This window comes from Periplaneta americana, chromosome 9 (genome assembly GCF_040183065.1).
Source record: "Periplaneta americana isolate PAMFEO1 chromosome 9, P.americana_PAMFEO1_priV1, whole genome shotgun sequence".
Classification (NCBI taxonomy): Eukaryota; Metazoa; Arthropoda; class Insecta; order Blattodea; family Blattidae; genus Periplaneta; species Periplaneta americana.
The window spans coordinates 142,519,475-142,535,534 of NC_091125.1; the positions used below are offsets into that span (position 1 = coordinate 142,519,475).

The 16,060-nt window shown below is 36.8% G+C and overlaps 1 protein-coding gene across 1 annotated transcript in view; it reads left to right on the plus strand.

Annotated features, from left to right (window-relative positions):
• Nucleotides 1-16,060, plus strand: part of LOC138706569 (sensory neuron membrane protein 1-like) — a 161,684-nt gene that overhangs the window by 53,534 nt on the left and 92,090 nt on the right. Inside the window, exon 2 of the mRNA XM_069836047.1 lies at nt 5,769-5,926. Within this exon, the coding sequence (XP_069692148.1) occupies nt 5,769-5,926 (158 nt within the window). The remainder of the gene's footprint in view (nt 1-5,768; nt 5,927-16,060) is intronic.

Consider the following 16,060-nt stretch of genomic DNA (forward strand, 5'->3'; position numbering starts at 1 on the left):
AGTCTGGAGAAGCAGAAAATTGTTTTCATCCATTCTGAAATAATTTATGTTGGCTAACTTTTCAAGTCCTCGCATTGCAGCTCTTTTTTATTAAGTTGTGATGAATATTTTTCTTGTCACGTGTTGCAATCCACAGTTTAACCATTAAATGGTATTATGACGTCTGTGAGACGGCTTAAACTTTTCCACTGCCATCCCTCCTCGTACAAGGGTTATTTTGCTTCCTCCGTTTATGTACTGTACCTTTCAGCTGGGGTATTGGTTGTGTGCTTTGAAAATCGCATGCCCCTCGTTGTGTTTGACCTCGAATAAGTGCATAGTAAAATCGACACTCCGTCTCACAGACGTATGATACCAGTTAAGGGTTAACCTACAGGCGTTTCCTTTTCTGTTTCTTTTTTCAGAAATATCCATATTGTAATATTTTGAACTAGTTGTAGCTAAACATGTATAGTACTGTTATCATTAATTTTTGCATATCTGTGATAAAAATATTTATTATATTTCACTATAAATGGAGGCTGATGTTTCTTGGTTCTTAATTTCAGGTTATCTTTCATAAAATATTTTAGACGGTGTAATATACTCATAATCCTACCTTTTATCAAAGATATTTAATAATATATTTTATCATATTCTTTGTCAAAGATCTTTGATAGTATAATGCCAGCTAAGTGTGTCACATCTCCGTTATAATGCCGTATAGTAAACATTATATGACATTTTTACTGCAAATTTTTGTGTTTTTGAAGTTTAAATATTGGCAGATTTATAATACATTTTTGCCATGTGATGAAACTAGAGATGAAACAATTTCTTCGTAAACACAATACCAGCGTATATGTGACTCGAGTATTGTACATGACGTCAGAGGGAAGGGGCTAGAATAGTTTTCTGTACCGTCTGGTTACAGCAACAGTACTGAACTGTGGCGCTACGTGTTCAGTGCTGTAGTAAGTGAGTGAGTCGATTTCTAATCTGTAGTGCAGTGTTATTGTCATTACTTTATATATTAAGTAATTCTAATATGTAGGATTTAGTTGAATTGTACAGTAGTGGCAAAAAAACCGGACCGACCCTTGTAGCTGACTTCAGAGTCTTGTTCACTCCAGAGCACAATGGACTAGTAACTAAGACTTTCGTGGTTCGAATCCTGCTGGGAAGGAACCTTTTTTTCTTCCTTATTCAAATTTATTCCCAATACTTTTCGATTGCTGGTAAAATTCATGTTCTGGGAATAATAAGTTAAGTACAAGTAGTAAAATATCCCTGCAATCGAAAAGTATTAGGAATAAATTTGAATAAGGAACAAAAAAAAGTTTCCTTCTCAGGCAGGATTCGAACCACGAAAGTCTTAGTCACCAGTCTATCGTGCTCTGGAGTGAACAAGGCTCTGAAATCAGCTACAAGGGTCGGTCCGGTTGTTTTTGCCACTACTGTACACTCTACAAAGGACTACCAAGTGTAACAACTTTACATTGATTATATTTCTCTCCAAATGTTCCGAACAGGTAGTGCGCAATGTTTATGTGTCACCGAAGTATACATTGTATGCCTGAAACCTGCTCTTGTTTACATCGACCGGTGTGCAGAGTTCAGAAACACCCATACTGTATAGTTGAAGCGTAGGCAACCTCATGTCCAAGGAAGGAAAGGTTTCATCATTAGTGATTACGTATAAACCATCGCGAAGGACTGTAGTATCTAAGCCAGCGTTTCTCAAACTTTTTTGAAGTGGGGACCACTTTTTTAAGTAAGAACAGTTCCGCGGACCACTTTACTTTTATTCCCTTCGAAAGCAAATTTATTATTTTTGTTGCATATTTTAATACCAGTATACTTTTATTTTAATATAGGATTAATTAATTATAATACTTTTGTAATTATGATTTTGTAGCCAATCACAAGTAACTTATAACAAATTCTGTGCATTGTTGATTCATCGCTTGCCTGTTAGCAGTTAGGCGTTTGAAATCCTTCTTACGCTATTAGTGGTCCATGTTGTTAATGGAAAACTGGCTTCGATCCGAATCTTTGAAAAGAAAGGAACATGAAGATACGTTTCATTTAGGCAGTGCTAATAGTTAAGAAGCTATGTGTGAAGAAATATATTAATTATAGTGCCATTAAAGAAATATCTAATCCTAATGGTAGGTATTCAAAGAAAAAATACTTTCGTAAATATGACAAGAGTTATTTGGAACTTGGATTTACTTGGTGTGGCAATGAGAGCGAACTAAAACCTTGGTGCGTTGTTTGTTACGAAGTGCTTTGAACGAATCTATGAAACCCGCGAAACTGAAACGGCACTTAGAGACAAAACACGCAATTGTAAAAAGTAAACCTGTCGGATTTTAAAATAGGCGGAGTCTAAAATTTCTTATATCGTCATTAAAAAAAAAAAAAATAAAAAAATTAATGCAGGAACATGCCCGATTTTCAACAATTAAAGATGCAATTTGGCACGTTTTGTTATTGATGTACGACGTACAGTACGTGCCCATTTCAATGTGCATATTGGGTGTCGACAAAACTATTAAGAAAGTCATCAAAGCATGATAAGGTTCCTCTGTTATGAATTAGGGTGATCCCTGACTGGGTTACAGGCTCGGGGCCAGGTATGCAGGAGAAGATGACGAGAAACGCTACGTTCATAGTGCTTTAAATCCCTCTTTTGTTGCTGAGAGTAGAATGGAAAATGAGTAGACGGGTAGGGTAAGAAATTTCATAAAATATTAGTACTGGGAGAAAAAGTGAAAGGCGATTGCCATGTGTCACTTTCAAACTCTACGATTTTCAGCTAAAGTGTGATATGCAATTCGTTTGAATTTTATTTTTTCTTCTGTCTTTTTTGAAGGACCACAAGGGCAGAACTCGAGGACCACAGGTGGTACGCGGACCATAGTTTGAGAAACGCTGATCTAGGCTAATGGAGTTTTGTGCCACTCTGTAGACAGCTGTTGAACGTTCGGGAAATGGCGATCAAACTCTGATTACTTCCTTTACAAATTTGAGCCGATTAGGCATTAGTCACGGTTGGGGCAGTATGAATGCAGGAAGAAAATAATGACTTCATATTCACAAATGTACGCGAGTGAATATAACTTACCTTTCATACAAAACTAGAAGAAGCGCACGCAACGTTTAAATTGAAACTGCAAATCTTGAGTGAATAAATTGCACCATCGTTATAATCATCATCGGTGACAAATTAGGCCTCTCTAGAACTAATTTGGCCTCGCCAAGTAATACGTTCAGAGGTTTTGTAAATACAGGGTGGAAGGTAAGGTAGTACATTAATTGTAGGATGTGATTTCTTAAAATATAACGAACAAAAAAGTCTAATATCATTTTGCTCGTTTTTGCGAGGTTTTTGAAGAAATAAAAGTTTTACACCGACATTTCGATCATGAATTTTACGAATATTGTTTAAAATACCGTTTAATTTCTTGTATAACAACGAAGAGAACGTTTATTATGTTCACGTTTATTTTAATTAGACAATTCACAGATTTTGAATTAATCGATTGAAGAAACATTGGAAACATTGATTGTCGAGTCACGTACAGAAGGTCAAGAATCTGGCATCGCTGTCGGGACGCAGACAGTTTGCGTAATACTCGCAACTGATCAGCTGTTGTGATGTTTACATTGCATTAGTGTGCAGTTGGACGTACAGCGATACAGTTTAGTTTATTTCAAAACTACGAGATGCCAGAGTTCACAAATCGTGAGTACTTAGACATGATCCAGGCCGCGAAAGAAATTCAGAACAGTGAAGGACTACTGGATAGAGTTCGTCATAATTGGACTAGAAGATGTGAAAGCTGCACGCACGCCGATGGTGGACATTTTGAACATTACCTGTAAGATGTGAGTGGAATGTGGTTTACAGAGTTTATTACTCTTTATTTCATTATTAACGCCCAGAATGAGTGATTCGTAAAACAACAAACTGTAATGTTAATTACATCTTGTTCACAGAGGTACATCAGTTTTCTTTTTTCATTAATTGTAATTGAAAATTCCATGCTAACTGTTTTCACTAATTTGGACATAATTTCCTGATTTCCACGTTATTTCTTGTTATTGCTGTACGTATTTCTTGCTTACATTAAAATTATTACGTCATAGTTAGTATTAAATTGTTAGTGTATTGCATTGTAAGTTGATAATTCTGCATTCATTGTTGAACTGCAGCCGGACACAAGCTATTTTGTTCATTCGGGTTATTAATTTACATTTTCTGACACTAAATTACACAAACTAAACAAATAACAGTTGCGTCCCTATCCGGAGTTTACGTAAGTTATTTTTTGTGAAGATTTATCCCCAGATTAGCTCGCGAAATATTGCACCGAAGCTCAGTACATTTGTTTGCTGCCGTCCTCCCCTCACCTGCTGCAAGGTACACGGTGAAAAGTAGTTGAACTTAACCCACCCCTTCAAGTCGCTGACCGCATGGAGTGTGGGGTACTACTTATGCGGCGTTGAGACATCTTGCAATTGCCATCAGCGCTTTCGAAACACTTGTAATTATGTCACTATGCGTAAGACCTGTAATTTATTTTATTTGACAAAACTTACTCTAAATAATGAGATCTATTGCTCCTGTCAATTAATGTACTACCTTACCTTCCACCCTGTATAGACCTTATATATATATATATATATATATATATATATATATATATATATATATATATATATATATATATATATTAATAGTGTGATTGTATGTGATGCATATGATTTCCGGTAGAATTGACACATATAAAATAAAATTCGTCTAACAAGCAAACTTTCTGATGGGGGCAGATAAAAAAATTAAATTTGTTTCTTCTGCCATATTAATATTGTCAAAAGAAGAGTTAATACAAATTTTGGCCACTCGACCGCAATTACGAAGCCGTCCAGAATGTGATTTTTCCTGGGGCGTTTACAGAAAAAAGCACAATTGCATGAAAAGATTTATTGAAGCAAATACAGCAATTGTTGCGCTATTTGCCAACATATCACCCACTGAAATTGAGACATTTATCATACCATGGGATCAATTTTTGTATCCTTGTGTCGTAGAAGTCAGGCGCCTGGGATCGGAATCAGCGTTTGGCTGCCGTCTGCACCTCTCTGTCGATAACATGATATGACAAATGTCTCAATTCCGGTGTGGAATATGTTGAAAAATATCTCAACAATTGCTGTGTCTTTTCCAATAAATTTTTCCAATGAAATTGTGTTTTCTTTCTGTTAACGATCCCTGGCGAACTTACTTTTTACGGCCCTCATAATTGAGGTCGAGTGGCCAAAATTTACATAAGCACTTCTTTTTCATTATTAACATGGTGGAAGAAAAAAAATTTAACTTTTTAATCTGCCTCTATGAGAATGTTTGCTTCTAAGCGTATAGAATATACCACTGGACACAAACATATGGCGCACAAAAAAAACAGCTTCTTTCATAACAGGTATGCTGAAAAACATGTATTTCTATGGAAATCTAAAATAGATTTTTTTTTTCATCTACACAATTATGCTTATACTAATTACAATAAGAGAGAAAAATGGGTAAGAAGGTTGTCCTTATAGTTCGAATCGTTAAAATTTGCTAATCCTACTTCGAAGAGACTTCGAACTTCCAGAACTTCGTGAAATGTATGTTTCACAAGTAAAGGAAGAAGCGCATTCCAAATCTCTTTCGATCTTGAGCCAGTTTAGTCTCCTAAGTAAAATTTATTAAGCGATTTCTCTTGTCTTTTCTTTCGCAGAATGTACTTTTGATGGATAACACGGCAGCGTATGAGAGGTGGCGAAAGCTTCCGATGGCCATGCAGTTCAAAGTGTACATTTTCAATGTAACGAATCCTAGCGAAGTCCAGAACGGATCGAATCCAATTGTGGAAGAAGTTGGTCCGTATGTGTACGAGTAAGTAGAGATAAAAATATGGTTATGTAAGATTCTCGTAGCTTGTTGTGAGATTGTTGACTATATAGTAACGCCAAAACTTCTGAACGTTCGGAAAATATGTGAGCCATCAAAATGTACCCCCGAACCCCCACAGTTAGCCAATCGCCTCTCGTATTGAGTATAAAGACGCTATAAGACTTACTAGTTATAAACTGATATCTAGAGACCGGCACAAATGAAGACTATTTTGCCAAAATGTGAACTTTAGAAACAAATCTTTAGATATAAATTATTTTGTATATATGTAATTTGCTACCAAATAAAATCCAGTAAATCTACATACTTAAACAGTGTTTCAACATAATCAAATCCTTACCTGAAAGCAAGGAACTAGGTAATTATTTTTTTTAATGAAGAGAAAAAAACAGTTATTTACCTTGGCTGGACTCAACACTGGTTACAATACAACACAACTTTCCTATATTTCCTTTCAGTTAATGGGCCTATTGTTTTGTATGATGAAAAATCCATGAAGTTGCAAAGAGGATAAATTAGATAGACAGTAAAATTGATGTCAGAATCCAGCTTAAAAATAATTTACACATATACCAGTACACATGGCAACACCGAAATACTTTCACTGGATACGAAAGAATGAGCAAAGGTAGGCTAGGAACGACTATATGAGCCGTTGAGAGCAGAAGTGGTGTAAGTCAAAAATGAGTAATGAGGGTTAAAGTAAACATTATGTAAAATACAGCGCAAAGTAACAATTAATATTCAATTTATTTAAACTATTAGTAGTCAGTGAATAGCACGAAGGACTTATTAATTGCTACTTTGCGCTGTATTTTACAGAACTTTTACTTTAAACCTCATTACCCAATTTCGACTTACACCACTTCTGCTCTGAACGGCTCATATTTGTTTTGGCTTCTCTAATTTATTGACGCCACGAATTCAATGACTCGAAAAGAGAATTCGGAGATTTCACTTGTCCTTGAGAATCCCGGAGTGTTGGTGGAGCGAATGGTTTGGGATTTTCAAGTTTTTGCTGGAAAACATCTCTATTGTCTCCTTATAAAGTCTAGAAAGCCCGGATCAGTGTTGTAGTGCTTTTCAAAAATAGAGAGTATTGACCTCAATAGTCTTATAGGCTACTTGACCATATTACTGGAAAGCCCTCACGTTACTGTTTCTGATGCAGGTATAGTGAGAGTTGAGAAAAAGTCGCTGATGTTTCTATACTTCCCATTGCGTACAGATTCTACAATCATAACCAGTCTGGTATTTCAAGCAGTTTGATATGAATCGTGTGGTCTTGTGAACAATGGCAATCTGATATGTAAGTTTTATCTTATGCTTATTTTTAGTATCTTATTTAATTGGTGGACGAGGAGACCATATTCGTTCCGAAAATAAAGAGCTTACATGCCGGGTTCACGAGTATTTTCAGAAAGAATATCACGATGCGAGATGTGGTAAACCTATGATATCCGTCACTAAGTGTATGACAGAACTACTCATTCTATTTGCATTTGTGTTTTTGTATTTGTATCTGCAATTTCATTACTATTTCTCATTTCCTTCTTCTCTCTGCATTTGTTCCCTGTATATGTCTATTTGTATTCTGGTGGCTCTGGGAGAATCTATAATGATATCCCTACCATCCATTGTTGACTATTATGACTAATGTTGGCTGTTATATTAGCGACGCTGTTATTCCCGGCGTGACTCCTCCTCTTTGCTTACGTCTTAGGAAGTCAAGGCTCTATAAAGTCTAGGTAGGTAGTATCGTTCGCCATTTTTGTTCTTTCATTGCCGAGCTACCAGACGAGGAATCTATTTGATACACCGTTAAACATTATCATGTCGTAACTCCTATGATAATAAATCAAACGCACTGCAATTCAGCAAATAATTGAGCGGCAAGTAATGTCCTCGTGTACTTTCTGCGAACGTCAACGAAAGAGCCAAAATGGCGGACGATTATATTAAGTATTTATCCAGCCTTAGGAAATGCATAACGTCTTCATCAGCGAATCGCAAGACGCACACGTTTAAATGTAGCTGACCTGCAACGTGATTGGCTGCCGGAAATTAGAGCGACGGGACTATAGTAATTAGTTTGCAGTCTCTAGTTTTTGCATTCATAACACGAACATACAGTTCTCAATTCGGTAGTTTGTTTTTATCATGAAAACGTATTGGAAGACAGATTCTTTAATTCAAACACAACGTTCTTTTGAAGAGAATTCGGTGTGCGCAGTGTTACAACCAGGCCAACAGTTTTATCGTTGGCAAGAAAACTGGAGATAACTGGCTCGCTCCTCAGCGAGATTGGTAAAAAAGACCTGCAATGAGTAAAGATTGCATTGATGATGTTCGAGGACTTCAGTGAACTCACCAAAGAAAATATTGCGCCGGCTGAGCCAGGAGACATGCTACTCATGTCATATGTCTAAAGATTCCATGAAACTTTTAGCCAGCTTCTTCGGAAATCGCATAATCTCATAAAAATCTTTGACCTCTCAGATCACCTGACCTAACCTCTCCGGACTTCTTCTTATGGGGCTGTATTAAGGACAGAATATACAAGAATAGACCGCGGTCACATGCTGAACTCCGTGAGGCCATTAGGAATGAAATCAGCAACATTTACAAATATACACCTCGGAGAACGTCACGGAATATTGTGCGACGAGTACAGTTGTGTATGGATGCAGGTGGAAGACATTTTCAATTTTACTCTGAGGAATCTCCCACAGTTACTCTGTAATTCAGAACATATTGCACACGTTTCTTTCATTTGTTCAAGAGTTATGTCATTAAAATTGTAAAGGTTTTTATGGATCGCTCTGTAGTTTTTATTGCCATTTTTCTCAGTGTTTCTTTTAGGGCCTATCGCCGGAAGACGATTCCCAATTGTACAATTTTCATCGATGAAATCGCATTATTCGCAGAAGCTCTCCATCGCATATTGAATATATTTTTTCTTTATTCACTGTCCATTCTAAATGAAATAACAACTCTCTTAGAGAAATGTAAAACTTTATGACAAGAAAGATCAAATCCTCTGCAAACATAAACATCCAGTAAACAACTTTTTAATCAGTCACTTAAGCACGCTGATATTGAGTTAGTAATTATTTTGGCGAGATGAATCCGAAAATTCGCCAAGGGATAATTTACCATTCACCTTATAGTTCAGGAAACATTCAGGTAAAGAATATATTGTTTATTTAACGACACTCGCAATTGCAGAGGTTATATCAGCGTAGCCGGTGTGCCGGAATTTTCTCCCGCAGGAGTTCTTTTACATGCCAGTAAATCTGCTGACATAAGCCTGTCGCATTTAAGCACACTTAAATGCCATCGACCTGGGCCGGGATCGAACCCGCAATCTCGAGCACAGAGGACCAGCGCTATACCGACTACACAACCGAGGCCGACTTCAGGTAAAGAATCTTACAAGGGAAGCGTTCCAGGTCATGATGCTTGAATTCAATGAAAATGCGTATTTAAGCTAAGTTGTCTTCTTTAAGAAACGTGGTGATAGTCGTTCGTTTCGTTTTATCTTCGTTTACAAATATGATGACGTGGAAATCGATGCTACTTATGCTACTTCTTGCGGTCACTCGGATCATCATAATTCTGCGACACCGTATCACAGTTCTCGCATTAATCCTGTAGTCTATTTTCTTTTTCTCTTAACTCACATTAATACAGTACTCTTGCTGAAATACATATTCGATTTGAATTTAAAATATGTAGGCTTATTTTGTGACTCACCTTAAATGTGATAGTGTAGATTCGAAATAAAAAATAAACACTATGTTAATTCTATGAAGCCATAGCCATGTTGACGCTCCAGGAGAAAATGTTGTGTGCGTTTTGCCTAGCAGAGACGAAGTTGCCTTGTGACAAGTGAAGTTTTGTCAAGACAGCTTTGTAACTTTATATTCGGCCGTGATCCTCTGTTATTATTTGGATGTTGTATATTCGCAAGCGTAACTTTTTACTCAAAACGTTATGAATCGTACTGTGAGAAAGTCTGAGTTGCAAACTTGCTTGTGAATCGATTTTCTTAGGCTTCTTGTAAATAAGGTTTGAATCCGTTCAGCATCTTCTTCAGAAACTTTATGCTTGGAAAGCTTATTGAATTTCGGCAACAAACTTTCTGTTTGCTTGAACTTTGTATCCCAAGCCATTATTTTCCTACTGTCAGGAATGGATTCGTGTGTTTGAAGGTTGATCTCCCGACGAAACCGGCGCTGTACATGCTTAGCAAGCTTTGTTTCTGCTAACCAAAGAATGCAAGCTTTATATAATAAAATTAACAGTTTGTTTATTTTTTAATCTAGTTACGACTCCATGACAACTACATCATTGTTGCATTAATTGCAAACATGCATTACCAGACCTCGATAGATATATGTCTGTTTGACGTATACATTTTCAAGTATTACCATTCATTTTATTATTGTTTTGAAATGGACATAATGTTAATTTCTTCAGTTTTTAAATTACATGTCTCCACAACCACAGTCTTGGGTTTCATGTGCCGTCGAGGCTTCAGTAGAGCTGAGGATAGACACCGAAAGCTCGCTCAGTTTCAGGGTTCGATATCCTGTACCTGTGAGAAATGCGATGATCACCACTTACTCGTGACAGCTAATATCTGCAGCGAAATGACTGTTAAACTTTGCCTCAAATAGAGCTATTCGACTTTCCTTCTTCTAACGTGTTACCTAATAGGTTAGGTTCATTTTTGGACTGCCTTTAAAAACATTTAAAGTTTCTTCAGTAAAACGGGAACCAAGGGACTTAAAGAAGTGGCCTAGGGCCTTGAAGCTCATACAATTCATTCTTCTCACTGTCCCAATTCTCATTTTAGTCTATTTTCCCTCTCATTCGTCCCTAACTAACTAACTAACTAACTAACTAACTAACTAACTAACTAACTAACTAACTAACTAACTAACTAACTGACTTCGAATCATAATCAAATGCTCTTTTCTAGACGTGACAACACTACAGGTGGTTTTGTATCTCTCTTTTTAAAGGTAACTACTAACTGTACTGAAACTTGATTTTAAGCTTTGAGTTTTGTGTAACTCTACCAGTTACAGTGACCATGTACTACGTCATATAGTGTTCTAATGCAGGTAGCGCATATTGGGGGCGTGGACTTTTTCCGATCTACCTTTGTAATAACTACAATAGACTTCCTGTATCCTCTGTTATTGAGGATGAAACTTCCTCTGTGTTACATCCACTTCTTTGGCATCTCGTGGTTTGAACATAAGCATTTAGCTCGATCATACGCTTTAAAACTGATTGGAATACATCAATTCTGCAAGTCATCTAAGCGAAGACTTGGCTCCCATGCTTATATAATATCTTGTGATGACGGAAGTTAACATGACAGGAGAAGATGCTGTAGCATATTATACTTATCAATCACATGATTGCCCCTCTTAATTTTGCTTTCAGCATATTTCGTCAACATTTTTCATTCAGTAGCAATTTGGCAACAATTTTTTTCAACAGTCATATGACTTACAAGTTTTTGCTCTACAGTTATATTTTCTACAGTTCTTTTACCAGCAATTTAATTTCGGCAACAATATTTGTAAACAATCACATTTTGTCAACAATTTTTTACCAACATTCCAATTTCAGCAACTCTACATTTTTAGTTAACACATTCTTCGGCAATAGTACGTTTGCGTTATGATCTTCATTCGAAAATTGAAGAGATTTATAACTATGGATTTGTTGTTGGAATTATCGACAATATTGCCAAACAATATAATCGTCTAAATGCTGAACTTCTCTATCCGAAAATTGAAAGAGATTTGTTGCTATGGATTTGTAATTGGAACTATCGACAATATTGCCAAACTACATTGTTGTCTAAATGCTGCACATCTCTGTCCGAAAATTGAACGAGATTTGAGCTATGGATTTTTAATTGGAATTATCAACAATATTGCTAGACAATATTATTGCCTAAATGCTGCACCTCTCTATCCGAAAATTGAACAATATTTTTAACTATGGATTTGTAGTTGGAACTATCGAAAATATTGCCAAACAACAGTGTTGTCTAAATGCTGCATATCTCTATCCGAAAATTGAACGATATTTTTAACTATGGATTTGTAATTGGAACTATCGAAAATATTGCCAAACAACATTGTTGTCTAAATGCTGCATATCTCTATCCGAAAATTGAACGATATTTTTAACTATGGATTTGTAATTGGAACTATCGACAATATTGCCAAACAACATTGTTGTCTAAATGCTGCATATCTCTATCCGAAAATTGAACGATATTTTTAACTATGGATTTGTAATTGGAACTATCGAAAATATTGCCAAACAACATTGTTGTCTAAATGCTGCATATCTCTATCCGAAAATTGAACGATATTTTTAACTATGGATTTGTAATTGGAACTATCGACAATATTGCCAAACTACATTGTTGTCTAAATGCTGCACATCTCTGTCCGAAAATTGAACGAGATTTGTAGCTATGGATTTGTAATTGAAACTATCAACAATATTGCCAAACTGTAATTTTGCTGAAATGCCGCACCTCTCTATCCGAAAATTGAACTAGATTTGTAACCATCATTTTTAATTAGAATTCGAATAATATTAACAAATTATATTGTTGCCTGAATGTCATAGTAGACCAAAAAGTGCTGACGAGGAAATACTTTAGTAGTGTAGCCCATATTTGCATGTTGGCAATATTACTATGTTGACAAAAAATTTGTATACGAAACTTCTGGTGATGCAACCTCTCCGCATCCTTAATTTTATCAAGTAACAAACTATTCCCTCCCCATATTTATTTCTGCACATCTAAAACGACAGAGTAATCGTCAAGACTTTATATCTGTATCCTTGACCATATTCATTTCAATGTTTCTAACAAGGAAACTGTGAATTAGATCATGTCAAAATCTCCTTTTAAACTGCTGGGTTGTTCATAATCTTTGCCTAAAGGTCCAATGAAAAACAATCCCATATAAGCATTTGGCTATTATGGCTTCTTTAAAAATTGATTTTTTACACTTAATTATTCCGCATCAATAGTTCGTGTGCCCACCATTTGCCTCACGGGCAGAACGCGTTATCCAAGGTTGCGCTGTGGCGAGGATTCGAAGTCTGCTTGGGCCGTTTTCCTGGTTCGGTTTTCTCCGGGGTTTTCCCCCACTCTAAGAAGAATTTCAGATAAATCTACGGCGGCCTTCGAACTCTTCTCGCCAAATACTACTACCACCAATCCCACCGACGCTAGACATCCTATTAGTTGATACAGCGTTGTTAAATAACATTAAAAACAGACATATATCGCTTACGAAAGTTTGTAGCAAACTCATCCGAACACCTGTATAAGGAACTTAACAATTTGCATTCTTTTGAAGACCTGGCGTCCTTGAGCGTTTGGCAGTGTTCTGTGTACTGAACTCAGCGTTATTTTGACGCAGAGATTGTCCTTTATATGTGTTCGTTTCTTGTGCAATATTCACTGGGCTGATCCTGTAACACAGTGATATCAATCAAACTCAATGCCACCACAAACGTATACAGAGCACGGTAACAGACTCGGGGCAGGTGATGTGTAAAGCAGACGACAATTCAATCGTATCTGCATTCAGTGTTCTGTGACCGATCTCATTGCCGTGTGCGAATGTAAGATCAGGGAAATTTCTTGTGCGCGATTAGCTACAGTATTTAGCGACAAGCTTATGGTCTCGAACTTCGAAGATTCGTTGCGACATTACATTCTTTGCTGTTGTTAAAATGCAGTCCTTAATAAATTGTACGTCTGAATAAAATAACGACGCTATTTTTATTATCCAGTAGCGGACATGTCGGTATAGGTCTCGCAAGTACGGATTACCGACGGAAGGAATGCGAATCAAACACTGCGATAGAGATGGGTAAAAAATAACACAACAGTTATTTTGGAACTGTTCCGGTCTCGGAACTGTTGCAAAAATGAACAGTAGGTCGGAACCTCCTGTTCCGAAATAACAGTGTTCCGACTCCGAGCTGCTCACTTGCCAACTGTTGCGGGCTCGCAGTACCGCGTGGCACAAGGTATGTTCCGACTCCCTCGGAACTGTTGCAAAAATGAACAGTAGGTCGGAACCTCCTGTTCCGAAATAACAGTGTTCCGACTCCGAGCTGCTCACTTGCCCAGCTGTTGCGGGCTCGCAGTACCGCGTTGCACAAGGTATGTTCCGACTCCGAGATAACAGTTGGAACGTCGGAGCTTGTTCCGATGAACCAACGACAGCTGCAGTTACACTGTACTTGAAACTCTCACGTGGTTGGAGGGGGGCGCATGGACATTGAAATCCTTGCGGTGGCGCGAACTTTAATATCAACATTTGTAAGACTGGCCAATCATCTGTAATGTTATAGTAAGTATTCAATAATCTGTAATATTGATTCCCGCTTTATGGTTTATTTCACCATTAGTTGACTAATTCTGTTTTATAAACATTCTACAAAGTCATAAAGTACGCATACTATTATTAATTCATTGATCAACTGATTCTATACAAAGGTTAAAGTCGTAAATGGTAATGAGTGGTTTAGTTACAATGTCTGTATGTCGTTTGTTGAGGTTAAGTCTGACAAGCACAAGTTTTTGTGCTATATTCTCTGTTATCAAAGAACGACAAAAATGTTGTAGCATTATTTGTTGGAAACTACCCATATAAGTACTGATTTGGAGAGCGAGGTTTAATGCGAAGTTTAAATTACACTTTGGTAAAGATGCGATTCCAACATTTTACTAACCCACTGCGGGGTTTCCAGGTTTCAGTACTGCCAATATATATCTTTTTTATTTATGAAATTGTAATATTTATTATTATTATTATTATTTTTATTATTATTATTATAACTGTGCATTAAGAAAAGTAAAAATAAAAATTAATGATTTGTTTTTTTTTATTATGTAATAGAGAGAACAGAAATTACATACCATATGTTTTAAATGTTATGTTATTTTTTTTTTAGTTGGCTACCATGTCTTTATAACTTTATGTACGAAAACAAAGTGTTGTATTCTGTCCTTGTAGTCAACAGCTGTGTAATTACTAACATTAAGCTTTTGAGTTCTGTCCGCATGCACAGCAATTTTCCAAAATCGATTCGAATGTGCATTGCAGTGCCATCTATAGATAAGAATGTGTACTATGTCATGCCTACGAGTGCTCCAGTGTGAGCTGCATGGTGTTATTTGTCTATGGTGAAGAGGGAGGGTACTGTACCGTTCGTTTGAACGACTCAACGACTTCGACTCATCACCACTGGTGACTGTTATTTCGGAACTGTTATTTGGAACATAGTATTTTTTCGGAACCGGAACCGTCGGAACTGTTCCGGGAAAAGAACAACTTCGCCCATCACTACACTGCGATAAGGAAGAGCGGGCGAGAGGAAAGGTCACGAGATAACTTGAATGATATTCAAGGGTACAGTCGGAAGAGAAATGACATCGATAGAATCAGTCTTGCGTTGTGATAGTTACATTACGACTTTAGTTTGTTCCATTGCATGTGAATACGTGTCTTGTATCGCACGGTATTATTATTTCATTCGTAAACATATGTTGCGCGTTTAATTAGCTTCGAATTTTTCTCTTGCTCCGTTCTTTATTTCCACAGCGATGTCCTCATCTGTTCATCTTCTTGGAAGAGACAGTACTTCCATCGGCTCGTACCTCTCCCCCCTCGGCGTGCCTACATACCTATCAGCTACATACAAACGTCAAAACAGACAGCAACGCCACCATTCGTTTTCGGTAATCGTTTCTTGCGCGAGCTATATAAATGCTGACGTATGAATAAACCTGTTTACTCTTTACAATATTTTAACACTGATGTTTGCTGTTTGCAACTAGCATTTTCACAACCACTTTGTTTACTATTGACAATATTTTTAACACTGATGTTTGTTATTTACAGCGCATTTTCCTTGTTATTTCTATAATACTCTGTCCTTTGCTTTCCTCGAACATTGTTTCGCGCGTCTTTCGCAAACATGTCAGACCATCTGAGTCATGGTCTTCTATGTCCTCACAATTACAGTTGAAATATTTTAACATGCGAT